This window comes from Thamnophis sirtalis, unplaced genomic scaffold, assembly GCF_051295495.1.
Source record: "Thamnophis sirtalis isolate CommonGarterSnake01/CBP01778 unplaced genomic scaffold, rThaSir2_p1.2 scaffold_14, whole genome shotgun sequence".
In the NCBI taxonomy this organism is placed as follows: domain Eukaryota; kingdom Metazoa; phylum Chordata; class Lepidosauria; order Squamata; family Natricidae; genus Thamnophis; species Thamnophis sirtalis.
Window position 1 is genome coordinate 5,468,815 of NW_028261394.1, and position 26,866 is coordinate 5,495,680.

At 45.1% G+C, this 26,866-nt stretch overlaps 1 protein-coding gene across 2 annotated transcripts; it reads right to left on the reverse strand.

The window, feature by feature from the left end:
• Positions 1-857: 857 nt before the first annotated feature.
• Positions 858-23,464, reverse strand: GET4 (guided entry of tail-anchored proteins factor 4). Of its 2 annotated transcripts, XM_087701726.1 has the most exons (10): positions 23,219-23,351; positions 19,290-19,391; positions 11,684-11,762; positions 10,953-11,034; positions 9,408-9,557; positions 8,042-8,180; positions 6,482-6,622; positions 6,298-6,373; positions 3,788-3,860; positions 858-2,602 (listed from the first exon to the last, which is right to left on the reverse strand). In XM_087701726.1, the coding sequence occupies exons 3-10, from the start codon at positions 11,756-11,758 to the stop codon at positions 2,511-2,513; spliced, it is 828 nt and encodes a 275-aa protein (XP_087557852.1). In that variant the 5' UTR covers positions 11,759-11,762; positions 19,290-19,391; positions 23,219-23,351; the 3' UTR covers positions 858-2,510. The 2 variants fall into 2 exon arrangements, with proteins under 2 accessions (XP_087557852.1, XP_087557851.1); XM_087701725.1 differs by lacking the exon at positions 19,290-19,391 and having other exon boundaries at positions 23,219-23,464.
• Positions 23,465-26,866: the final 3,402 nt, after the last annotated feature.

Below are 26,866 nucleotides of genomic sequence, written 5' to 3' on the forward strand. Positions count from 1 at the left end.
TTGTGGATTCTACATGGACTGCCCCTCTACTGCAATCGATACGCTTACGTGCTGCTTGCTGTGAAAAGCGAGCAGCAAGTTTCTATGCCTGCATTAGATAGTCTTCTACTTATTCCCCTTCGTTAGGGACTCTTCTTGGTTATGACCACACCGGAGAAAGTGACTTACAACCAGCGCTCGCACTTACAACCTTCTCCACGGTCACACAATCAAAATCTAGGGGCTTGGCAACTGTATTTAGGACTGTGTCCCAAAAATCACATGATCCCCTTTTGCGACCGTCTTGACAAGAAAAGTCAGTGGGGAAGCCACTTAACAATTGGGTTACTTACTGATTTGCTTAACAACGGAGGCGAGAAAGGTCATACAATGGGGCAAAACCCACTTAAGAAATGTCTCACACAGCAACATGAATTCCGGCCTCAGGTGGGGTCGTAAGTCGAGGACTACGTGTGCAAAAGGTATCATCCTCTATTAATGATCCCATAATCCCTTGCGGGGTGGAGTCTGGGCAACTGAATGGAGCTGTGTGTTTTACTGGCCCGATGCCCTTCCTGTTGCCGATGAGGAGTTACATTCAGCAGATATATTCTCATTGTTCCCAGAGAGAGAGAGAGAGAGATCTGCCTCTACCTAGGATTGAACTCACTGCCTCCTCTAGGCTACCGCACCACTCAAAAGCTGGCAGGACAATGGCTTGAGAAAAAGTAAGATCTGGCAGAAAAATCCCAGACAGCCGAGGGAAATCACAGCCGGCTCCCGCGAAAATAAAGAATTGTGGTTTTAAGGCTCTCGTCCGAGTCCTATAAAATACAAAGTGATGCTTAGCCATGCTCCCCAGGTAAGAGCAGCACACATCCAGTATAAAGTATTTATTTTATACTCAACAATTAACACAAATCCATCCTTTTTTTTGTTTCGTTTTTTACAGTAAATAAAAACGTAATATTCCCCCTTTCATGCATGATCGCCGTATTAATCTAAGCCTTTTTTTTTTAAAACGTGAAAAAATAAAAACGTCCCTTCCTCCGTTTTTTTTCATTTTATTTTTTTTGTGTCATCGTACGGTTTAAATTTCCGGTGGGTCGATGTGCGTTAATGGAGACGAGGATGTAAGAGTTACGCGAAGCCCGTTGAGCGGTTTTTTTTGTAAGCTACTTGTAGTTTTTTTTGTTCTTTTTCTTTTTGCACACGAAGGGTTAAAAAACAAAATGGGTCAATGGATCACCCCGTCAAAATAAATAATCTAAAAGGTCCGCAGATCCCCTTCACCTAAGGATCACTCTTGCTTCTATATATGTGCATGCTTTCTTCGCCAGCCAAAAGGGAGCGATTTTTTGGGGGGTGGGGAGGGGTTTGGAAGCAGGGCTGCAGATTGCTGGATGTTCGGACTAATAAAACCATCTTTCTAGGAAAATAACAAGATTTTAGGCTGTTGTTCATACCTCTAAGAGGACCATTCTCCTTTGACTAAGCCAGGGGTTGGCAAGCTGCGGCTCTGGAGCTGCACGCGGCTCTTTCATCCCTCTGTTGCGGCTCCTTGTCACCGGTCGGCTGCACAATTGATAGGGCTTCCGGTTAGGACAGGTAGAGGAAAAAGGAGGCCGCTCTAGGAGGAGACTTTATGGTGCGGGAATCAGACTTCCGGTCAGCTCCAGAATTGAACTTCCGGTTAGGACCTTTGTGGCTCTTTTGAGTGTTTTAAGGTTGCCGACCCCTGGACTAAGCCTTCCTCCATTGGGGTTAAATGACATTTTTTAAAAGAACCCGAAGTTATGCTCGGCCTGTTCCTTGCTATAATTACCCAAATGTATTATTTTTACCCCTCTACGGTGGGTATGAATTTGGTGTAAGTCCTTGCGTGGTTTCTTGTTCTCTTTTTCAATTAGTAGCAATTTTTTTCTTTGGCTCATCTGAAAATTCATTATTATTATGACGATTATTTTGGCACCAGTCTACAGGATGCTTTCTTGAGCAGCAACTGCCTGAATTTTCGACAACTCCACCCCATTTTTCTCTCCTTCCCCCCCCCCTTTTGACAATCAAAAATCCTTAATCGGTGCATCGGCTGGAATAAAATGGTAGCCTATATATATATATATACGTATATAAAGCAACCAATGTGTGTTCTGGTTTTATTTCATGGGCCTGGAAAGAGGAGGGAAATACTGCTCAGAAAAACCACAGAGAAAGCGCCTTTTTCGGTCTGCTGCCGTCATTAAGACAAATCCGCTAATGATTGCAACAAAATCGTTTGTTGTTTTTCTTCCTCCTGGCTACCCCCAGCGCATCAGGGTTTCTTTTTAAAACATAAATAATATAGACCAAAACATGAACATCTCAGCAAACCTTCTTCTTTTAAACATAACAGAGGGCCCCCCCTTGAACCTGTCGAGGAACGACGGCAGGATTCGTTCCCAATGTCTTTTTTTTCTCTCGGTAGCTTTCGTTGACGTTTGTGGGAGTCTCGGGTGAGCGTGTGGTCGGATTCCGAGGGATTCAGGAGGAGATCAATCCAGCTCGATGGGACTGCTGTTTTCCTGCTGTTCTTCTTCTATTTCTTCCTCTTCCCCGGCTACCATGAGGCTGTTTAAAAGATTGCCTAAGGAGGGAATCACAGAAGGGAGGAAACCCCAAAGCCTTAGGGATGCTCATCGGAGATGGGCCCAGGACAGAAATTCACCCAGTTATCTGAAGATGGACGGCCTATACATTCTTTAAAAAAAAAAAAAACCTAACGTATTTTTCGGAGTATAAGACGCACCAAACTTTTGAAGAGGCAAATTTAAAAAAGAAAAGTTTTTGGACTCTGCAAAACTCCCCAAAATGGCCTGTTTTTTGAGAAAACGGGCCGGATTTTTTTTTTTATATAAAAGGGCATGAATGATCTTAATTAAGCTTGTGTGCTGTTTGTAACGATCGAAGTGATTGCCAATATGATCCACAAAAGTTTGAAAATAGACAAGATGGCCAGCGGGATGACACGAGAGGGGGTTCTCCCTCTTCAAAGGCCAGGGTGAAGAGCAAGGACATTTCAGCTCCTCTCAACAACCTCAGAGTGAGGGGAGTTCTGGATCTCAGGCGGGGAAAACCTCATTCCAAAGGGATGGAGGAGGTGGGTTTCGGGGCTCCTGACAGATAACACTGTTTAATGAAAAGGAGCCCAGAGGTTACCAACCATTCAGGAAAAAGTACAGTGTTTTTTGGACTATAAGACGCACTGGAGTGTAAGACGCACCAAGATTTCGAAGAAGAAAACAAGGAAAAAAAATAGTTTTTGCCCTCCCTGGCCCCTGGGAGCACTCTGCAGGCCTCCCAAACCCTCTGTGCAACCCATTTTTGTGGAAAACGCGCCTGTTTTTGCCCTCCCCAGCCCCCCACGCACCCCGTTCTTGCCCTCCCCAGCCCGCAGTAGCACTTTGCAGGTCTCCCAAATCCTCTGCATATCCCGTTTTAGCAAAAATGGGCCGTTTTGGACCAAAATGGTTTTCACCAATTTTTGGTGAAAACGGGACACGCCGGGACGGGAGTTTCGGGAGGCCAAAAATGGCCGTATTCGGTGTATAAGAAGCACCGACATTTACACTCTCTTTTTTTTTGAGGGGGGGGGGGAGAGAAAGTGCGTCTTATACTCTGAAAAGTACAGTATTTAAATTCACACACAATTTCTGCATTTGGGCCCACCCGTTTACTGCCCTCCCCATGCCAACAAGAAGCCATTCGCGAAAAACAAGCTATTTCCCCCCACCCTGGAGAGAGGAAGTTCCATCCTGCGTCTTCAACTCACCTAATAGTCCTCCGTAGGATGACGTTTGTTTTGGGGGAACACCGAAGAAGAGCTGTCCTATTCTGTCTAGGTACTGAAGAAAGCACGGGGAGGGAAAAAAGATACGTTACTTGTGGCTCATTTTGGGCGTCGCATACTAAGCCGGGCCCAATGCTCTGTCTAGGGCAGGGGTAGTCAACCTTTTTCTACTTACCGCCCACGAATGGATCTTTCTTGATGGAAAAATTTCCTTACCGCCAACCAGTTTTTGCGCAAGTGCGGAACATGAGCATATTTCTTTTTTTTTCAGACATGGGTTCTAAATTTGTTTCACAATTTAACAACTACTTTTACTCTTACGTTTTGATCTGCACTCCACACAGTGCTTTTTCCCCTCCTCTTTTCCCTTTTATTACAAACACCAAAAACAACGCTGTATTAGGTGCCAATTTTTATTAAGTGTCACCATCAAAACAAAATTCCTTTTCCTGCCTTCTTCTTCTTTGCCTTTCTTATAGTATTTCACTATATCAAGGATCTCTTTTTCCCTTTTTTATTTTCTCCTTCTTCTTCCTCTACTTATTTCTTTCTTTTATTTTATAAGATAACAAAGCTTAATTTATGAGCCAAACTAAACACTGCTTACTCTCCTCCTTTATTTTATCCCCTTTTCTCTATTTTTCTTCTTTTTGTTATTTTTTTTATCTTTTCCTTTTTATCTCCTTTTTTTTTTTACCTTCCTTAGGGCAATGTACAAAAGTAAGGCTGAGCTAGTTCGCCCACTTATTATTATTAGCCAACAACAATTCTCTCCTGCCTTTAACTTTTCTTTCTATTTTGCAACTGCTCTGCTCCGCTTTATTTTATAAGATAACGAAACTTATCTGCCTGTCCCTGCCATCAGTTTCCACTCCTCCCCTTCCTCTTCCCACGTGTTTTGCTTGTTTGCGTGCACGTTGGTTTATTGATGTGTGCGCTCGCGCCTGCCCACTCGCTCAAAAGGAGGTTTTAACCTCCGAAGTCCCTACCGCCCCACCTGGAATCCCGAAACGCCCACTAGTGGGCGGTAGGGACCAGGTTGATGACCCATGATGTAGGGCAGTGGTTCCCAAACTTGGCAACTTTAAGACTTGTGGACTTCAACTCCCAGAATTCTCCAGCCAGCAGAGCTGGCTGGAGAATTCTGAGAGTTGAAGTCCACAAGTCTTAAAAGTTGCCAAGTTTGGGAACCACTGGTCTAGGGTGTCATTATTCGTAATTAATGTTTGCTGGGATGTTGATCATGGTTCAGTGTTGCGCTAGGACAGCAACGGCTAACCTTTTTGTTCTCACGTGCCGAAAGGGCCGAAAGCGTGCACATGGCCAGGCCTTGGCTGAATGTGATTGAGAGGAATTCACATTCATTTAATAAAAGGGGCTTTCTCGGGACCAGGACCCTGCTTTGTGCTTTTGGGGGAAGCCTCGGTCAGAACAATGATCCGAGTTAGAAGGGAGAGGGGTTTATGGAGAGGAGGAGGAGGACTGTGGGATCCATTCTCTAACCTGGGCTGTTTTCTTGCAGACAGTTTCATTATTAAACTAGGCAATATCATCAGTGCTAGAAAGGAGTGGGGTTTGTTCTCTAATTTCCCCACATCCTTCTAGCACGGATGATGTTATCTAGTAGGGTAATCAAACATCTTCAAGTGTGGGAAGTTATCACCCAGCCCTCTCCCAGAAAAATGAAATATCCTAGGAAATATTGAAAAGGCAGAATATTTCTCTGGATATGAAAAGAAAGACACATGTTTTAAAAGACAGAATAGCTGCCTGTAGCTTCCTGCCCATCCCCACTGTTAATGGGCCATTAAGGCGGCCAAGCTAGTCCACTTTACATAATAAAGACTTCTCCACCAGCTACAGGAAAGCATGATAATATTGGCCCTTTACTCAACTGGCCACATGGCATCTGAGAACTCATCCATACCTGGATTCAAAACACAGCCTAGAGAGTTGCCCCTGCATGGCCCCATGGGAGTCTGACAACCTATCAGAATACATTACTTACACAGGAACAGGAAACAGAGAGGTGGGACTGAGCAGGTTATAAAAAGCCTAGCAAGCCCCTCCTTCAGCCCTTCTCTTCTTCTCCACCAACATTGAAGCATGTGATCCCTTTTCTGTTCAGGGCTCAAGCCATATGGCCCTGTCTACCAATAAACCATCTTTCCAAGTAGCCTCCATGTCTCCAGTGTCTTTTCCCCCACTCGGAGTTGAACCCAGAAGGACATTTCTTTCATCACAAGGAAACAACCTAGCCCAGAGAGCACCAAGGACGCCACAGTGAACTCTGAGCTACAAATATTCTATCGGTAGTATGAATAGTGTTTATTAAGGTTTTAAAACAAATCTGGAGGTTAGTTGCCTGCTTTCATCCCATGTTACCATTGTGTAAGTAGCTGGGAGTCGCACCCTCAGATTAAAAAAAAAGACAGAGGAATTAAAAAGGGGGGATGTGAAAAATATACAATCCCACTTGGGATAAAACTTACTTCGTTATACATGGGATCCCGTTTCAGCGAAGGCTGGTATTGTTCGCACAATACTGTAAATACGGTCAGCTTTCCTCTAAAAAAGAAGAAACAGCCAACACACACAAGAGGTATGTTTCAGGTGAAACTTGTGAAGACTTTAAAAAAAGGAAGCGTGCCCTTGGCGGCTTCGTGCAACGCTTACCCGTCAACTGCCAGCAGCAGAAACCAGATGAAGTTAAGCAAGGGCTGTACAAAGGGGGGGCCGCTTTCTATGGAAGGGTGCTTCTCCGTGTACGTCGTGAAAACCACTAAGGCGCTGGTTTTGTTTTTCAAGCAGAGGAATCTAAAACGGGGAATGAACGGCAAATTGGTAAATGTGTCTATGGAGATTCTCCCTCATTCAGGTCACCGTTGTCTCAAAGAGGCTGGTGGTGTTGTTTTTTTTCAGGAGGAGGAAGAAGAGGAAGAGAACGAGGAGGAGGAAGAAGAGGAAGAGAATGAGGAGAACAGGAGGAAGATGAGGAGGGGAGGAGGAAGACAGGAGGAAAGGAGGAGGAAGAGGAGAGGGAGAAGGGGAGGACAGGGGCAGGAGGAAGAGAGGAGCAAGGAGAAGAGGATAGGAGAGGAGGAGGAGGGAGAAGGAAGAGGAGAGGAGGAAGAGAATGAGGAGGGGAACAGGAGGAAGAGGAAGACAGGAGGAAAGGAGAAGGAAGAGGAGAGGGAGAAGAGGAGAACAGGGGCAGGAGGAAGAGAGGAGCAAGAGGAGAAGAGGAAGAGGAGGGGAGGAAGAGGACAGGAGAACAGGAGAACAGGAGGAAGAGAATTAGGAGGAGGATAGGAGGAGGGGAGGAGGAAGACACAAGGAAAGGAGGAGGAAGAGGAGAGGGAGAAGAGGAGGACAGGGGCAGGAGGAAGAGAGGAGCAAGAGGAGAAGAGGGAGAGGATAGGAGAAGAGGAGGGGAGAAGGAAGAGGAGGGGAGGAAGAGGACAGGAGAACAGGAGGAAGAGAATGAGGAGGGCAGGAGGAAGAGGAGGAGGAAGACAGGAGGAAAGGAGGGGGAGAAGGGGAGGACAGGGGCAGGAGGAAGAGAGGAGCAAGAGGAGAAGAGGAAGAGGAGAGGAGAGGAGGAGGAGGGGAGAAGAAAGAGGAGAGGAGGGGAGGAAGAGAACGGGAGGAAGAGAATGAGGAGGACAGGAGGAAGAGGAGGAGGAAGACAGGAGGAAAGGAAGAGGAGAGGGAGGAGAACAGGGGCAGGAGGAAGAGAGGAGCAAGAGGAAGAGGAGGGGAGGAAGAGGACAGGAGAACAGGAGGAAGAGAATGAGGAGGAAGAGAGGAGAAAGACAGGAGGAAAGGAGGAGGAAGAGGAGAGGGAGAAGGGGAGGACAGGGGCAGAAGGAAGAGAGGAGCAAGAGGAGAAGAGGGAGAGGAGAGGAGGAGGAGGGGAGGAAGAGAAATAGTAGTAGTTTCACTTCTCATCCAAGAATTCTCAGGTGAGATGCGAAACATCATCTTCTTCCTCAAGGAAAAAAAAAATCCAGCCTAGATGCCTTCCTGGAAAAACATCTTTGCGACAACTATTAAAGGAGACCAAAACAGATCAACCCAGCTGGATGGTTGGAAGATAAATCGCCATTTCTTACAGCCCTACGGCCAAATAGTAGGTGGTGAGAAACCAATGGTCAACCCATGCCTTGTTTTGGCCATGGTGGATAGGACACAAAAGTATGGGCTGAAAGATCCGACGTAGAAAGGAACACCTACTGCAACACAGCTTGAGCCACAAACATGTCCACTTCGCTGCGATATCCCTTGGCGGAGGAATATTCCACCAACATATTTGCGCAACCTTCCCCGTCCATCGAGTGCAGGAAGTGATAGCGAGATTCACAATAGTTCTGCTCTAGAAGAAAAGTGACATGGGGAAAAACAAAGGTCAGCTTGGGATGGGTGGCTCTTCAGCGGAACGGTCGAAGCAATGGCTAGATGGGTTCGTGCCTTGCCCTTAGCCCAACTGGCTTCCCGCGATGCCCCAGGGCAGCCATTGGGATTTGTAAATTATGGCTCCTTGGCTCGGCATGATCGTGTGATTCCAACCACTTCTGGGGTTACGGGACCAACCAAAGTCAACTTACAGCTAGGGTTAACTATTTTTATGGTCTAAAATACAGCAAGGAGTCTGAATCGGGTAGAAATACATTAAGTGTGCCATAGAAAAACATAATTTTATATTTTAATTTTTGGGTTCTTGTAAGTATAAAGGATGCTTCTTTTGACAGGGCTAGCAGAATGGTTGAAGGTCTCTCTCTATCTTACTCCAAACTAGTGTTTCTCAGCAAGCAACGTTAAGATGCATTGACCTCAACTCCCCAAATTCTCCAGCCAGCATGACCTCAGAAGGAATTTTTAAGATGCATCTGTTGTGGCCCTCCGGTGTAGCTGGCAGCAGATTCGGACGGTGAGGAGGTTGGGGAGGAAGATGGGCCAGTCCTGGAGTCTGGGGAGGGCTCTGCGCTGGAGGCAGAGAAGGGCCCAGGGCCGTATGTCAGTTATCAGCTGCCTTCAGAGTCAGACATCAGTGGGGCAGATGAACAGCTGGAGCCTGTTCCCAGTGTGCGCATGTGCAGAGCTGCCAGACTAAGGGAAAAGCTAAAGAACAGGGGTCGACTTGGGAGGAAGGCCACTGGTGGACGATGAATGGCCTCTCCCAGAGGAAACAAAAGAGGAGGGAAAGGGGAGTGGAGTTTGCAGGAGACAATTAGTTCCCTTAATTGGTTTGTGACTCTCCCAGACTCCTTGCAAAGTTTTGCAGAGATCGGCCTGGCAGCTCTCCAAGCCAGATAAGGTCTGTGACTGTAAATCCTCCCTCGAAAGACTTTGCTGGAGGTGAATGAGCAGAATTCACAGTCCATTAATAAAAGGGATTTTTGTCGGGACCAGGAGTTTGCTTCATGCTCTTGGGAAGCCTCGGTCAGAACAATATAGACCTCAATTCCACAAAATTCCATAAAAGCAGCCTCATGGGGGCATGGCAGATGTTCCCTCACCCAAGATCCACCGGTGCGTGCAACTCTTAAGGGTAAAAACCAGGCGCACTGGAAGAGCCAGCAGCTCAGCTCGGGATCCCCACCTTTCCATAACGTGATAGCCAACAACTGGTGTAGTTTTGGATGTCCCAGCTTCCCCGATCCCCCGCTGGACCACTTCAGGGCTCTGGACACAAAAGCGACTCTTTCGGGTGAGTTTTGATCCATCAGGCTGAACATTTTTGCCAGGTTCTCTAGAGGCAAGTCAAAGAGGCAAGGCTTAGGACAACATTGAGGTGACTCGACTTTAAAAAGATAAGAGAGACACAAATCTTTAAATAAATGTAGCAATCACACACATCCCAATTCTCACAGATGCACTACTGAAGCTTCTTGAAATTATATTTATATATAGATACATAAGACAGGGCCGCTGTTTGACAGTGTTGAGGGAATTATTTGTTTAGCAGAGTGATGGCATTCAGGGGAAAAAACTGTCCTTGTGTCTAATTGTCTTGGTGTGCAGTGCCCTATAGCGTCGTTTTGAGGGTAGGAGTTGAAACAATTTATGTCCAGGATGCGAGGGGGTCTGTAGATATTTTCACAGCTCCCTAGGAATTGAGAGCTTTAGCAAGGAGACAGGTCGAAGGAGTGGTTGTCTATCAAAATGGCCAAGAGGTCAATTACTCCGAAGACCTCGCAGCTTCTGCTTGTGTTGAAGAAAGGACCAGACATTGTGGTCCACCTAGGGACAATTCTTCAACCCCTAGAGGTATCTGTTCAGAACTGTGGGCAAGTCATGAAAAGCAGTCAAATGATCTCAGGATATCTAGCCAGGAAAGCTACGGATGTGAGGTGCGGTAGCATTCCTGTGAATTAAAAAGGGCTGAGAGGCTGCAGGGGACGCCCGTTACTCCTGCAGCCCGGGAATTGGTACGAAGCGCCTGGCCCGCGGAGAGGGAAGGTATAGATCACCTCACGGGGCCCTTCCCCACCGCTTAGGACAGGAGACTGTCCATTTGGGTGCAGCCAACAATTTTAAATTTAATAAAGCCAATTGATCAAACTGAATAGAAAAAAAACCTACTAATTTATAAGTTTGAAGTTTCCTACCTAGAGAGCCAAAACTACCCAGTGCTAGGACCAAGAGACTGAGAGGAAACTGGGAGCCAATAGGAAGAGCAGAAGGCTATGAAGTTTTCTCTCAGTCTAATGGACCAATCGGGCTGTGTAAGACCCACGTGTGACCCCCTCCCTCGACTCCACTGGAAAATGGTGAAAGGACAATTCACCATCACAGCTCATTGGGGACTTTTTAGGAGAAACATTTCTCAACACTGGAAGCTTTAAAAATGGGTGGACTTTGAACATCCAAGAATGCTGAGTGAAGAATTCTGGGAGTTGAAAAGTCTAATCATCTTAAATCTGCCAAGATTGGGAAGACACGGTTTTGAGAGGGAATGTGTCCAACCACAGTTAAAATCGGTCTAATATCTTCGGGAGACCATTTTGGAGCAGAGGTAAAAACCACGGAAAAATGGGGAAATTGGGAAGCAGGACTTGTGGGCAATAGATCGCAAGACTCCAGGGTGGAACAATAAAAGGGGGGGGGACACAAAACAACAACAACTGGGGGGGGGAACACTCACCTAATAGCTCGTCTGTCACTTTTGCGTCGGATTTCTCCAAGGATTCCAGAACAAGCATGGAGAGATCAGCGGCGCTATTTTGCTAAAACAAAACAGAAAACAAAAGGAAGGGGAAGCATTTGACCACGTTCCTAGGTATCCGGAAAATAATAGGGGTGATGAGGCTAGGAGGAAATTAAATATTGGGATGTAAATTAAATATTGCTTCTATTGCAGGGAAGGGCTGCAAGACACTTAAAAGAGGGCAGATCTGGGATTGTTGTGGCCCACCAGTGGTCAGTGGAGTTTGGACAGATTTGGACAGTGAGGAGGTTGGGGAGGAAGATGGGCCACTCCTGGAGTCTGGGGAAGGCTCTGAGGAGGGCTCTGTGTCGGAGGCAGAGAGGGGGCCAGGGCCGTATGCCAGTCATCAGCTGCCTTCAGAGTCCGACATCAGTGAGGCAGAAGAACAGCTGGAGCCTGTTCCCAGTGTGTGCATGTGCAGAGTTGCCAGACGAAGGGAAGAGCTAAAGAACAGGGGTCGACTTGGGAGTAAGGCCACAGGTGGACGATGAATGGCCCTGGCCGGAGGAAATAAAAGGGGGTTTTGTTCATGTTCTTGGGAAGCCTAGAAGTGTTTTATCTTGCCCTCTTGGCTGCCAACTTTGAGATGGGCATCTCCTTTCCCACCCCAACTTCTCTGGGCTGATTATTTGTGGAACCGCCTTCCCACCATGTTAAATCGGTCTTACTTGATTGTGACTGAAGAAGAGCAGGGCCCCTGAGTACATGAGCTCTCTGGCTTCCGCGTGTTTGCCCTGCGACATGTACCTGCAAATGAAAAGATTTTTTAAAAAATTAAATTAAAAATTACATCAAGAGGAAGAATGAAAAGATAACCAGGATGTCAACTCCCAATGTTGCCATAGTGAGAGAAGGGTGAGGGGGAAAGTGCATAAAGTGGGGTGGCCCTTGAAGAGTGTTTGAAGACTTCAGCTTGTCCAGAATGCAGCCGCGCGAGATTGTGGGTGCACCTCGGTACACCGTTACACCTATCCTCCGCGAGCTGAACTGGCTGCCCATTGGTCTCCGGACATGCTTCAAGGTGCTAGTCGTTACTTTTAAAGCCCTACATGGTATCGGACCTGGCTACCTGAGAGACCGCCTCCTGCCAGTCACCTCCCAAAGACCTATTAGATCCCACAGATTAGGCCTCCTCCGGATTCCATCTGCCGGCCAATGTCGGCTGGCAACTCCTCGGGGGAGAGCCTTCTCTGTGGCTGCTCCGGCCCTCTGGAACGAGCTCCCCGTGGAGATCCGGACCCTCACTACCCTTCCGGCCTTCCACAAAGCAGTTAAGACCTGGCTGTTCCGGCAGGCCTGGGGCTGCTGAACTATCCAGCCCCACTCGAGGTTATGGCTGTTGTAGAATTTTAAATTGTTGTTTTTTTTTTTTAATTGTTTTTTTTTGTATCCCCTCCCTTTATTGTTAGCCGCCCTGAGTCTCTCGGGAATAGGGCGGCATACAAACTTAATAAATTGAAATTGAAATTGAATCCACGCATACTGTTGGCTGAAGTCAGATCTCAGATCACTGCAGCAGGCTTGGGAGAAGTGCACCTCATTGGTGAATATGATTTATGACCCAGAGTAAGGGGAGGGAAGGAAGAGGGTTAAAGTTCAGCTATAGCTCAAACAAAGCTTAGACCTGACTCTGAAAAGATCTTGCCTATGATGCTCTTAATAAATGATAGTTTTGTATTGAAACTTGACTCGATACTCGTGAATCAATTAGGGCATTTTTAGGAAACCTTACACAGGACACACCACGAAGGGACAGGCTCCGAGAGGCCTGGTAACTTCACAGAGATCCCATTTTCAAAATTGCAGGAGGCAGAGCAAGGAATCAGAGCTTGCAGAAGGCAAGTTGGGGTAAATCTGTTGGATCAGAATAAATAGCCTGTGTCTTCTCAGCAAACCAGGTTGCGCATTTACTTCTTAACGGAAGGTAACAGGATGGATAAAAAAGGATGATTAAAAAAAATGATTTTTCTGATTTAAATCAGTTTTTTTTAATTTAAATCAGATTTTTTAAAATCAAATTTATTTTAATAAAATGCTTTTGGAGTAAAAATCTATCTAAGGATAGTTTTCTATTTAAGATACATTTATAATTGAGTTTATTCAGCATGAAATGGAGCTTAATTATGCAGCATGAGGCTGTGTATTCTGCAATATTGGGACTGTCAACAGTAGGTGAGAGAAAGAGCTGCTGCAGGACAGAGGTGACAGTGGCTCTTTAAAAATTATGATTTAAATCGAGTTGATTTAAATCAAATGCATCCTGGAAGGTAATCTATGCATTTAAGCCCCATTTTTTGGGGGGAAAACAACCCCGAAAGGCAGATGAAGAGGCCCCACTGGTGCTATTGCCACAGCTCTTCTTCATACACTCGGGAGGAAAGAGGCGACTCCTGTCCATCAACCGGAAGACGAAGAGCTAACTCTCAAGGTATTAAGAGTTACTCAACTTGCCCCATTTAAAGATGTGTGGATGACAACGCCCAGAATTCTGGGAGTTGATGTCCACACATCTTTGAAAGTAGCTGAGGTTGAGAAACAATTGTGCTGGAATGCCCATATTCATCCCAACAAAGTGAACCGCAGTCATTACGAACCTGCCACCAAACTGAAACTTGGCTGTTTGGTAGAATCTCTTAACTTTTCTACTGAAAATAACTACTGTATTTTTCGGAGTATAAGACGCACCTCGCCCCCCCCAAAAAGAAAATCTGGGTGCCTCTTATACATTGAATACAGCCATTTTTGGCCTCCTGAAGCCCTTTCCCCTCCCCTCACAAAAATGGACGTGCAGAAGGTTTGGGAGGCCTGCAAAGTGCTCCTGGAGGCTGGGGAGGGCAAAAACGAGTGAAAAACGCGCCGTTTTTTGTTTTTGCCCCCCCCCCAGCCCCCAGGAGCACTTTGCAGGCCTCTCAAACTCTCTGCATGCCCCATTGTTCACAAAAAAATGAGGTGTGCAGAGGGTTTGGGAGGCCTGCAGAGTGCAAAACCCTTTTTAAAAATTTACCTCTTTGTAATTATACTCCGGTGCGTCTTATACACCGAAAAATATGGTCATTTCTTTGAGTAACTTTTCTCCCTGCAAGGCTGAGCGACCTCAGCTGCAGCTGCCAAGATCGGCCTGGGAGGGAAGGAAAGGAACTTTCTATTATTATTTTTTTGAAGGCTGGTGAGGAATGGGTGCCCTTGGCTTGGGAGTGAATCCCCAATTCAGGACCAGTTTTTTGGTTGAAGTGCCTGTTTCCTTCCCAGTTGTTCAAATTTGCCAAGCTGCTCGGCGAGGCTACAATCCTTCGACAACGAAATATGACACACACACAGGTAGTCCTCGACTTATGGTCACAAGTTGAGCCCCAAACCTACTTGGTTAAGTGAGACCTTTGTTAAGGGAGCTTTGCACCGTTTTACGGGTTTTCTTCGCGCAGTCGTTAAGGGAATCACCGCAGCTGAAAAGCTAGTTCACACGGCTCTTAAGTGAATCCAGCTTTAACGTTGACTCTGCTTGTCGGAAGGTCGGAAAAAGGGAATCATGTGACCACAGAACACGGCAATGGTCGTAAGTACGAACCAGTGGCCAAACACCTGAAATTCGACCATGTGGTTGTGCGAGCAGGCTGCGAAGATCATAACTATGAAACATTTTCTGTTGCTGTTGTGACTTTAAACGGTAACTGTCGTAAGTCGAAGCTCCCTGTATCATGATGGGGCTGCCTCTGTACCGTTGTTTGCCCTTCTCAAATACCAGAGGGGGGGGGAGGTAAGGGAATGTACAGGGGCAATTGACAGATGTTGAAGTTGACACCACAGCAAGCCAAATCACACGATAAGCTCCAGTGGATTTTCATACGCTAAGCCAGAAAATTGGCAAAAAGGCAGCAAGAGGAGCCAGCTTCAAAATACACCCTCTTTCCCCGTCTCTTGGCCTGCGGCTCCAACGAACCTCTGGCTGTATGGAACATATGCCCACATAACTGTACTAATATTATAAAGGGAAGGGCCAGGAGATACCAAATGGTATTCAAAAAGGTTCCACCACAAAACCGCGGAGGACAAAATCGCGCTCGACGAAAGCGCGCATTTGACGTCATCACAGCGCGACGAAAACATTGCGCTGTGATCGAAAAATGTAAAAATAAAGCAAAAACCTTACCCTAACCCCCCCAAACCTAACCCTAAACCTAACCCTAAACCTAACCCTAAACCTAACCCTAAATCTAACCCTAAACCTAACCGTTAACGTAACACTAAACCTAACGCTAACCCTTAATCTAATGCTAAACGTAACCCTAACGCTCTAAACCTAACCCTAACCCTTAACCTAACCCTAAGCCTAAACCTAACCCTTACCTTTATGTGAATCGGCTTGCTTTAATTTTAATTTTATTTCAATTTTTAATTTTTTTCGTCGCGCTGTGATGACATCACATGCACCCTTTCGTCGAGCGCGATTTTGTCCTCCGCGGTTTTGACGGGTCACGATTCAAAAAAACCCCAGGAGATTTGCAGCCCGCATGTGTTTGTAGAACTGCTGATTGGATACACCCTGAGAAGATTTAAGTAACGAGGAACGATGTACGTTTCACACAAGGAATTATAAATCCCTGCAATTTTTAGCTCCAGGGATTCCAAGTAGAGCAAACGCCCCAAAAGCTTTTGCAGGACCTGTGATGGCAACCATGCTTCTAGAGCAGTGCTCCTCAACCTTGGTCACCTGAAGCAGAGCTGGCTGGGGGATTCTGGGAGTTGAAGTCCACGCATCTTCAGGTGGGCCAAGGTTGAGAAGCACTTGTTCTAGAGGACTATGGTATTTCTCATTGGACTTGAAGCCTTCGACTGTCTTGTTTCCAGAACGTCTAGAATGAGAAATATAGAACAGTGTTAGTTCCAAGGAACTGGAGGATTTAGAATCCCATCTGTGAAACTGAGCAGGAAGGGTACCGCAACTCTTTTAAAAAAAGCAGACAAAGAAATCTAATTGTGTCCATTGTACTGCTAACCAGAAGAAAACCTGATGGAGCCAGCTTTAATTCTTACAGCTAATGACCCTGCTGATCAAAACCATGCCTTCTTTGTTTCCCCTTCTGTTTCCTTTTACACCCTACAATGTATCTTTCTGAAATATACATATATTTGAGCTTCCCAACAGGCAAATCTAGGCAGCCTACTAAAAAGCAGAGAGATCACCCTGCCAGCAAAAGTGGGTCTAGTCAAGGTTATGGTTTTCCCAGTTGCAATAGCAATAGCAGTTAGACTTATATACCGCTTCATAGGGCTTTCAGCCCTCTCTAAGCGGTTTACAGAGTCAGCATATTGCCCCCAACAATCCGGGTCCTCATTTTACCCACCTTGGAAGGATGGAAGGCTGAGTCAACCCTGAGCCGGTGAGATTTGAACAGCCGAACTGCAGTCAGCTGAAGTATCCTGCAGTGCTGTATTTAACCACTGTGCCACTTCGGCTCTCAATGGATGGCTGTGAAAGCTGGACCATAAGGAAGGCTGAGCACCAAAGAATGGAGGCCTTTGGACTCTGGTGCTGGAGAAGACTCCTGCATTGAGTCCCTTGGACTGCAAGGCCATCCAACCGGTCAGTCCTAGAGGAGATCCACCCTGGCTGCTCTTTAGAAGGCCAGATCCTGAAGAGGAAACTCAAAGACTTTGGCCACCAAATGAGAAGGAAGAAGGACTCCCTGGAGAAGAGCCTCATGCTGGGAACGATGGAGGGCAAAAGAAGAAGGGGACGGCAGAGAATGAGGGGGCTGGATGGAGTCACAGAAGCAGTCGGCATGAGCTTCTATGGACACCGGGAGATGGTAGAGGACAGGAAGGCCTGGAGGAACGTTGTCCTTGGGGCCGCGATGGGTCAGATACGACTTCGCAACTAACAACAGATTCCTTTTGCTCATTCTCAGTCCCATTAATCATCAGAGTGTTGATGTGTTAACAGGCAACGGTGCCACAAAAAACTAAGCAGGGAAGATTATTGAAAGATTATGAGATTATTGTCTACTATTTTAGTCATCCCGGTTTTTATTTTCAAAATAAAGGCCGATGTAATTTTTAGGGGCAGAATTCACTTTTGCTACTTATTTAATTCCAATCTTCCCATATTTCTGATGCACCAATGCCTCCAACTTTTGGGCTAGGCTTAGAATAAAATTATTTGAACAATATCCCATGATACCAACCTCAGCCAGGCAGGAAATGGGCATTTTGCCTGTTCCAATCAGTTACAAAGTACAGAATTACTCGAAATCAGCGCACAAAATGAGAGTTTATCATATTCCATTTAAAGGTCACACAATTCCCCTATTTTGGCACAGAATGTGCGCAGCGCATACCATCACAACTCAGATCATAGGTTAATTATAATCTTGACACTTAAGCATTTAAACAGTGAATAATTCATTGCTGCTCGGGGGTATTGAGACGGCTGAGGACACCAAGTTGATGGTTTGGGTTTTTTTTGGTCTCAAATAAAGAAGTAATGTCTTTTCAGAGCTCTGTTTTAGGAAAGTACAAAGCATTATCGAAAAAAATAATAATATAAGCCATAGATTAGCTGTCTCCAAGCTAGGCTAGGAATATGTCCCCCAGAACTTCCAATTAACGAAGACGGTGACCAACATTATCAAGAAAATACAAGATTAGGAGGCTAAAAAGTAACGTTGAACTTTACCGGCAGTCCTCAACTTACGACCACAAGTGAGCCATAAATTTCTGGTGCTAAGTGAGACAGCTGTTTAAGGTGTCTTTTTGCCCCATTTTGCGACCTGAGTTAGCCACAGATGTGAAGTGAGTCACTGCACTTCTTAAATTAGTAATACGGCTGTAAAGTGAATCACATGACCCCAACTGTCATAAATATGAACCAGTTGCCAAGCACCAGAATTATGGGGTTGCCGCAGGGATCGGTAAGTGTGAAAAACAGTCATAAGGCACTTCCTTGAAGTGACACAACTTTGAACAATCTCTGAACAAACGGTTGTAAGTTGAGGATTACCTGTAGTTCTTATATTTATGAGTGGAACCCCCAATGGCATTAGATTCTTTGATCTTGCTTAGAAGAACAAACACAAATGCTGTAGCTAGTGAGAAGAAAATTGACTTCTGCTGATGTCCTTTAGCACAGTGGTCTCCAACCTTGGCAACTTTAAGACCTGTGGACTTCAACTCCCAGAGTTCCTCAGCCAGCAAAGCTTTGCTGGCTGAGGAACTCTGGGAGTTGAAGTCCACAGGTCTTAAAGTTGCCAAGGTTGGAGACCACTGCTTTAGCATACCACAGACATTAATACCACGCAAGAAAAGCCAGTGTGGGCCAAACTCAAATGCTTCTTGTCAAACTGGCCACAATGAGGCCTACTAATTATTTGGCTGCCAGCATGGATTCAAAATAATTACAGAAGTTTAACGAAAGAGAAGCTGGTTATCTCAACAAGAGGACCCTGAGAAGCTAACTTTCCCAACCCATCAATACTCAAGAGTGATTTTGGTCTCTTTTTTTCTTAAGACCATTCAGTCAGACAACCAGGTAGATAACTACAGAATATATCTCTCTGGACTCTGGTAAAATCCAAAAAAAAATATCAACATTTTAGCTCCTGGTTTGGAGAAAAAAATATTATTTCCAGAAACTACCAAGCCATCTCCAGAATGGTAAGATTTGGAGGCGAAATATTCTGGCAGTGTTGACCTTATCCCTAGTATATTTTCACTGAATTAAGGGTCAAGCTTTTGCCCCCGTTGCTGATTCCTAACAAGTTTTCTACTATTTGGTGTGATGGGTAAAATGACTTTTGGATCCTTCATTCATTTTCCAGCTTGCCACCAAACCCACCGATTTAGAATCTCAAAAATGTCTCTTCTTCTACAACTCCTTATCACCCCATAATGAATGCAAAATGGGTATCGTGTTTTAAATTATCCATGGTTTTAATCTGATGTGAATGACAAATCATAAAGAGCATGCAAACATAAGTTTCAACTCTCTCCCAGATTCATCCAACCATAAGCATTTTATACGACTACTGAGGCTAACCTGGAAAATGGATGGTTGTGAAGACTTTCAACAGCAGTGCTCTAATTAGGTGGCTGATTTTGTTATTTACTATTGTTGCACGTAATGGGTGTGAGAGCTGTCAAGAGGACAGTTCAGCAGTTCATCTGAACAATTTGGAAAGACGCCAAATCTGCCATAACACAAATCCAAGAGTTCGGAACACTCTGATCCCAATTCAGCTTATTTCAGAATTAAATAAGGCTGCTTCCAAAGGGACTTACCTCCAAATAAAGACTAACAGATTTATTGTGGCAGGAATTTTGACAAGCTGGAGTCCACTTTGTCAGATGCCTCTGATGAAGTGAGATCCAACCTACAAAAGCCTACAGAACAACAGATTTCTTAGTCTTTTAAATCACTTGCATCTTTCCCTTTTCAGGTATCATTAAGACAGCTGCCCTCAACTTAGTGCTCTCCAAATATTTTACACAACTGTAGGAATATTCAGCCAATACCACCACAGGCTGAAAATCTGGAATTTTGTAATCTCAACACAACAGAACACCACCAGTTTGGAGATGGCTGCATTACGCTGCAACTACCTCTGGGCTAAAAACAGATATAAAATTAGCAAAATAAATCTTGCTTGATCACATCATCATTATTATGATTTTTGCTAAAGTGAACAGCAGCTAAATGGGATTTTCATTTGATTTCCCAAAAAATTATTCCTTAGGGGCCCATCTTTCTGAAGAAGTCATTTTTTTTCAAAACCGCTTAGGGTAGCACCAGGTATTATGTTATTTTTTTGGTATATTTATCACATCTGGGGTGAAGCAATGTTACTAATTTTGATAAGATTCTTCATCTAATACTATCCATAACCATCTGGTGACTTAAAAGGTAGCATTGCAGCATGGAAATTTCTAGAACAGCAGGCAAGCCAGTCTCTTAAAAAGAAAAGAACACCTCAAAAGTTGCAGTTGGGAGCATTATTGGTCTTATTGTATATATGCTGAAGCTTCGCACAGATGTTACTCTTTTCTGTTCTTTTTCAAAGCCTCTTCAGCTCACTTTATATTTGTATGTGTTTTTGTGTGTGTGTATTTGTGTATCTATGTAGATATGTAAATACATATATGCAGGTCTTGGCGTATTTGGGTCTTTTCCCATCTAAGATTGACAGTATCTTGGCGACGTTTTGACGAGGTCAGACTCGTCATCTTCAGGCTGGTGCCTTCGGCTTCGTGCTTGTGCGAGCAAAGCGGGATCGGAGCTGCCGTTTTTCTATAAATATAGGTGAGTGTGTGTGGAATGTTGGCTTTGTTGCTTTAAACGGATTGGTTGGCTGTGTTGTCACATCTTGATTGGTTGATGGAATTGATGTTTGGTGAGGGTGATTAGTGATGGTGTCCTGTGTTGTTCTGGGTCCTGTGTTGGTTTTTGTGGCTGGGGCTCATTTATTGACTAGGGCTAGTTTCCAGATTTCTGGTAGGCGGGAAGTATCATCACATTTATTCATGTTGTGGGGGTGTTTCTCTTATTTCGATAGTCAGAACGCCAAGACAAAGAAAATAAATTAGTGATCATTGTTAATTTTAATTCGAATTTTTTTAAAAAATGTTATTGTTAATTCTAATTGGGTTTGTTTGGGATATTCTATTTTTTTTTACTTTTGTATTATGTGTTTCTTTTAATGTTGTACACTGCCCTGAGTCCTTGGGAGAAGGGCGGCATATAAATCTAATAAACCAAACCAACCAAACCAAGACCAGCATACCTATATCCGTGAAAATCTACGAATATCTATATCTATATATCTATATCTATATATATGGTTTCGTAGATTTTCACGGGTATAGGTATAGGTGTATATATATATATAGTGTCACAACCCGTGGTATGCTAAAATATGGGAGGAAGCATACTGCTTCCATTCTCTGTCTATCAGCTTGTCACAAGAGACCATCCAGACAGAAACACAATATTTTTACTATTGCCTTTGTTACATTTGTGTTGTATTTTATTTATTTATCAGCACAAATACAAAACACACAAACACACACACATACATACATACACACATAAAGATATACACACATAAAGATATACACAAATACATACATACATACATACATACATATATAAAACAAGCCTCTTAAGTTACCTTTTGGGCCTACCTACTGCCAAAAATGAATACATTTTTATTACAGCTCATTCATAGTAATTACAAGCAAGGGGGTGGGTGGGAGGCTATTTTCAGGCTTATTGCTCTTTAACACGGAGGACTATTTAAACCATCCAGTTCAACTGTTGACAAGCCTATTTCTGTATATTCTAGATTAGCTTAACCCCCTTTTCAATCCTCACTACTTTGACCTGGATATGAAACCACTACTCAAAGGTTTTGCGTTCACGCCTTGAGCGTCAACGGCCCCAACCATAATGATCTACACAAGAGCCTTGGAAATAGTAACCTTATTAAAAATAAAGAGAGAGAACAGACTAACTTGCCCAGAATCACTATGGATAGTGAGATGGGTGAGATATGAATAAATAAAATCTGATGGAACAAGAGAATGAATGCTTCAACCACAGCTGTGTTACAGGTCTAAGAATACAGCACAACCGGTCAGGTTTACTCAAGGCAAGAAACCACCCAAGGCGAACAAGCTGGTTCAAACCTGCCCCCACCCCCAGCAACCAGCCTAGCATCATCTGTGAATCCAACTTGAAACTCACCCATTTGTTCCTCCAAAAGGATATCTATCTATCTATCCATCTATCCATCCATCCATCCATCCATCCATCCATCCATCCATCTATCGTGTCCACTCCATTTCTCGATAACCGATGCCCAACAAGCCGCCCTAAATCGGAATCAATGGCATGCTGTAATCCGTGACGTCCTGCCCCTGGCCTTCACAATGCAACGATCACTGCCTTATGGACGTTGACATTTATGAAGATTAAGTCCAAGTCCAAGTATCTATCTATCTATCTATCTATCTATCTATCTATCTATCTATCTATCTATCTATCTATCTATCTATCTATCAATCTATCTATCTATCTATCTATCTATCTATCTATCTATCATCTATCTATCTATCATCCACCTACATACCCACATACATCGGTCCTGTATTGGTGTGGCCTCAACATCCCCAAAACGAGCTCATCTCCCTTTTGTTGAAAAGAAAAGCCCCCCCCCCCCCCCCCGGCCCGGCCCCACAAGGTGCAGTTGGGTTTGCACTAGGGTTAGGGGTCTCCAACCGTGGCCACTTTAAAGACTTGTGGACTTCAATTCCCAGACTTCCTCAGCCAGTGAAGTCCACCAGTCTTAAAAGTAGCCAAGATTGGAGACCCCTGCTCTAGAGAGGACGACAGTTTGTAGAATAAGCTTCCATGTTTGGGCCCAGGTGTCCCTTTGGGGCACTCTCCTCCCACTTATGACCGCAGGACTGTAACTTTGCTGCTTGTGTCCTTACGATTTATACTGCTATTGTTTCCTGATTGCTTCTTTGTACCCTGTGACTATCATTCAGTGTTGTTGTACCTTACCATTCTTGACGAATGTATCTCGTCTTTTTAGGTACACTGAGAGCAGATGCACCAGACAAGTTCCTTGTGTGTCCAATCACACATGGCCAATAAAGAACTCTATTCTATTTAATACAATACAATAGCAGAGTTGGAAGGGACCTTGGAGGTCTTCTAGTCCAACCCCCTGCCTAGGCAGGAAATCCTACACGGTTTCAGACAAATGGTTATCCAACATCTTCTTAAAGACTTCCAATGGAATAGAACTGCATTTAGGATGGGTGGACTTCAACTCCCAGAATCCCCCTTGGGAGTTGAAGTCCACCCATCGCGCTGCGCCAACATCCCCCCCCCCAAATTCCCTATTAGGGATCCCCATTACCCCTCTTTACCCGAAGCATAGCCAAGCCCGGCCATGGGAGGGGAGAATGGGCTAGGGAGTCCTTCCTCCCCTCCTCCCACGCCCCACCAGCACCTTCCCACCCCTGCCTTGGCCAGACCGGCGTGCCCGCTCCCCCGCCTCCTCCTCCTCGACCAATGGGGCTTCGAGGGCCCGAGAAGGACACGCGGCACAGCCAATGGCGTGCTGCCGGCGCTCGGGTGCGCCAATGGAAGCGTCTGGAAGGAGGAGGAGGAGGAGGAGGAGGGCCACCCTCCCTATACGCACCTGAAGAAGAGAGTCCGGTACATCTGGTGCGCCTCGTAGTAGTCTCCCTTCTCCACGCTGGCGCGGAGTTTCCCCTCGACGCGCTGGACGCCTCCCCGGTTGCGGACGCTGTTGCCGCCGCCTCCGCCTCCGCCGCCCTTCAAGGCCTCCTGCTCCGCCGCCATGACTATGGGGCGGGGAGAGAAACGCCGAGGCGACCCTGGCCGGAGCTACCTCACGCGACGTAACGCAGCCACACGCACGCACGGCGGCTTCCGGCGCCGCCCACTTAACAATGGGGCGACGGCGGCCGGCGAGGGACCAAGTCGTGCGGCGCGCCGCCCTCGCCGGAGGGAGGGGAGGCGGAGTGACGTCGCGGTCACGTGACCGCCACCTGGGTCGTGCCGCGCGGAGGCGGTCCCTGCTAGGCGTCTCCTAGGCGACGCCGCCAAGGATGCAGCTTCTTCTGGACCAGAGCATCCTTCGGGCGGGGATGGTCTGCGGGTTGCCACCTCTTGCAAAGCCGACCCAGCTGAATATGGGGCCCTTTTCTTTCAGCAGCTGGGTTGCTTTTTACCTGTTGGGTTTTGAGGGGTGCTTGGGGAAGGCCAACTTCTTCTGGAACAAGGGTTGAAGGTGGAAAAAAAAGAGGACAAGTCCACCATCTTTCCAGATCCCACAGATGTGGTCCTTCTAATGTCCGTTTAGCCCAGTGATGGCGAACCTTTTCGGCACATTTGCATATGCTTTGCACCCGTGGGGAAAGTCATCTTTTTTTACTACTGGTTCTGTGGCCGTGGCAGGGGAAGGATCTCCATTCCTTCCCCACACAGCCAGAGGTAGTATTTGCCAGTCCTCCGAACTACTCAAAATTTCCGCTACCGGTTCTCCAGAACCTGCTGAATTTCACCCCTGCTTTGCATGCATGCACGTACTCATCTGGGCCGCAACCGGGAAGAGTTGCCCAGGGGGCATGCAGGCACCAGAAAATGAACTTCCAGTGTCCGGCACGCACATGCTCACCAGCCAGCTAGTCTTCTGTTTACTGGCGCGCATGTGTTTGCCACCATCAGCTGGCCGGCATTCATGCTCACGTCGGAAAACGGAAGACCAGCTCTTCCAGTTTCTAGCACTGCCACATTCATGAAGGCCAACTGATCATGGGAACATGCGTGCCAGAAACCCGAAAGAGGAACGGGCGATGCCGTGCATGCCAAGCAACATGGCTCTGCGTGCCACTTTGGGCATGCACACCATAGGTTCGCTGTCACGGGTCTAGTCTTTAGGAAAGAGTGTGCTGCAAGTGCACACGCCCACATGGAGTTTCAGCCTCAACCAGTCTGGGCGTTCCAAGTGAGAATTTGCTCGGGGGAGTTGCCTAGTCAAGCAAGTTTAACCATGCCGAATCCTGGAGATGAGACCTACTTACGGCAATGGATGAAAGCAAACCAAGGGACATTTCATACTCTTGCACTAGGACAGAAGCTGGTAGGCAGCCAAGGTCTCTGGATGCCCCAGTAAACCTGTTCCAGTTTTACTAGTTGTAACCAGAGGTGATATTCAGCAGGTTCTGACCAGTTCTGGAGAACCGGTAGCGGAAATTTTTGAGTAGTTCGGAGAACCGGCAAATACCACCTCTGGCTGGCCACGCCCCCATCTATTCTCTGCCTCCTGAGTCCCAGCTGATCGGGAGGGAATGGGGATTTTGCAGTATCCTTCCCCTGGTCCACGCCCACCAAGTCACACCACATCACACCCACAGAACCAGTAGTAAAAGTTTTTGAATCCCACCACTGATTGTAATTGACAGATTTAGGGACAATTTCGACATGCTTCCGACACGCCCTAAAAAGTTGGCTTCTTCAGCAAGCCAGCCTGGCCTGAACAAAATAAAATAAATGATTGTTTTAATTGTTAATTTTAATCTATTTTTAAAAAATGTTATTGTTAATGTTAATTGGGTTTGTTTTTGGATACTCTATCTAATTTCCTTTTTTAATTTTGTAATATTTTTTTTTTAATGTTGTACGCCGCCCTGAGTCCTTTGGGAGAAGGGCGGTATATGAATCCAATAAACAAACAAACAATTTTCTGAAGCTGACTTACCGTATGACTTATTTCTCAGAGAGAGGGTTGAGGCAGCCAGCTGACCTAGGAATCGACAAGAAAATAAGGGCTATACTGCATCCCGGAGACGCAATCAACTTTGCGATTCATCACTGGTGTTTCACCGCTGCAGGTTTTAAATAAAAGACTGGATAGCCACTTGTCTGAAGTGGCATAAGGTCTCCTGTTTGAGCAGGGGGTTGGATTAGAAGATCTCGAAGGTCCCTTCCAGCTCTATTCTGATTGCTTTGCATCCATATGCATATTGTCAAGGATCTCTTTCATTTCTATCTTGTTTTAAAGGGAAAACAATCTTTCCTTGGGCAATAGTTCTGACTTGTCATTCTAAAACTAGGGAAGGCAATACTGAAATATCCACTTTGAATGTCCTCCACTATTCTCTTTTTTGAAGATACTAACCGCATGGAAATAAGACACAATGGATGTACTGTTAAACTTGAATATTTTGACAAAGTTCGCTTACATGCATTCTTTTTCTGTAGATTTCGGTGTAACAGCAACAGAATAAAGGTTCTATTTTTGGTTTTGCTTGCTTCCTCGATTTGCTAATCCTTTTAAGGAGTTTGATCCCTCCCCAACCACACATATTATGAGAAGCATTCAGTATAAATATCCAAAAGGAAACTTTATTCTTATTTCCAAATATTACATGCACTTTCAAAAATTAAAATTCTTAAACTTTTTTCAATAGCTTCTGGTCAGTTAGGAGGCAGCAAAGGATACTAGAGACAAATATTTTGAAAAAGCATTTACAAAAATACATTGCACAAAGTCCTATCTCATTTTTCTTAAAAATAAGTTAGTGTTATGCAAAACAAATAAACAATCCCTGCCCTTCCCTATCTGGATTTATACAGGATAATTTGGAATCATTTTCTTAAAACTGTTAACAGATTTTACTAAGCTTTTCTCAAGCGCCACTAGTTCTACTGTAAGCTAAACTCAGCTGAACAAGTGGTATTCAAGAATAAAACTCGCTTTTATAATTATCTGAGGACTCTTGTGCAACATATGAAAAAAATAAAATAAAAAAAATCAGCATGTCTTTTTTTCTGAAATCAAAGTTTACGTTCCAAAAACCCAGGACTCAAAGTACCATTTTCATAGGGGGGGAAAAAAAAGCTTTTTCTCAGACGGATCCCGACAACTTGTCAAAATTAAATTTTAAAAAAGGAAGCTGAATTGCCAGGGATTCTGTTCAATAACATGAAGGGAAATTCCCCATAGAATCTAATAATAGCTCCAGGTGCCATCCTGAATTTGATAGCCCATTTTTATTATGTGCATATGCATGCTTTAAAAAAAAAAAGAAAAGTAAATATAGATCCTTTTTTGTTTTGTTTTTGGAGAACCGATTCAAAACGGTTGCCTTTTGTGCTTTCCCATATATCCGGCCTTGTGAAGCTTCCCCTGAATTTTTTCAGAGATTAGCAGCAATCCCAAAGGACAGAGAACTCTGAGAGGAGTAAACGACACAAAACCCAACATGCGAATAAAGCTCCTGGCCTAAATTTTACTGGCAAACTGCTTTCTTTGACGTTT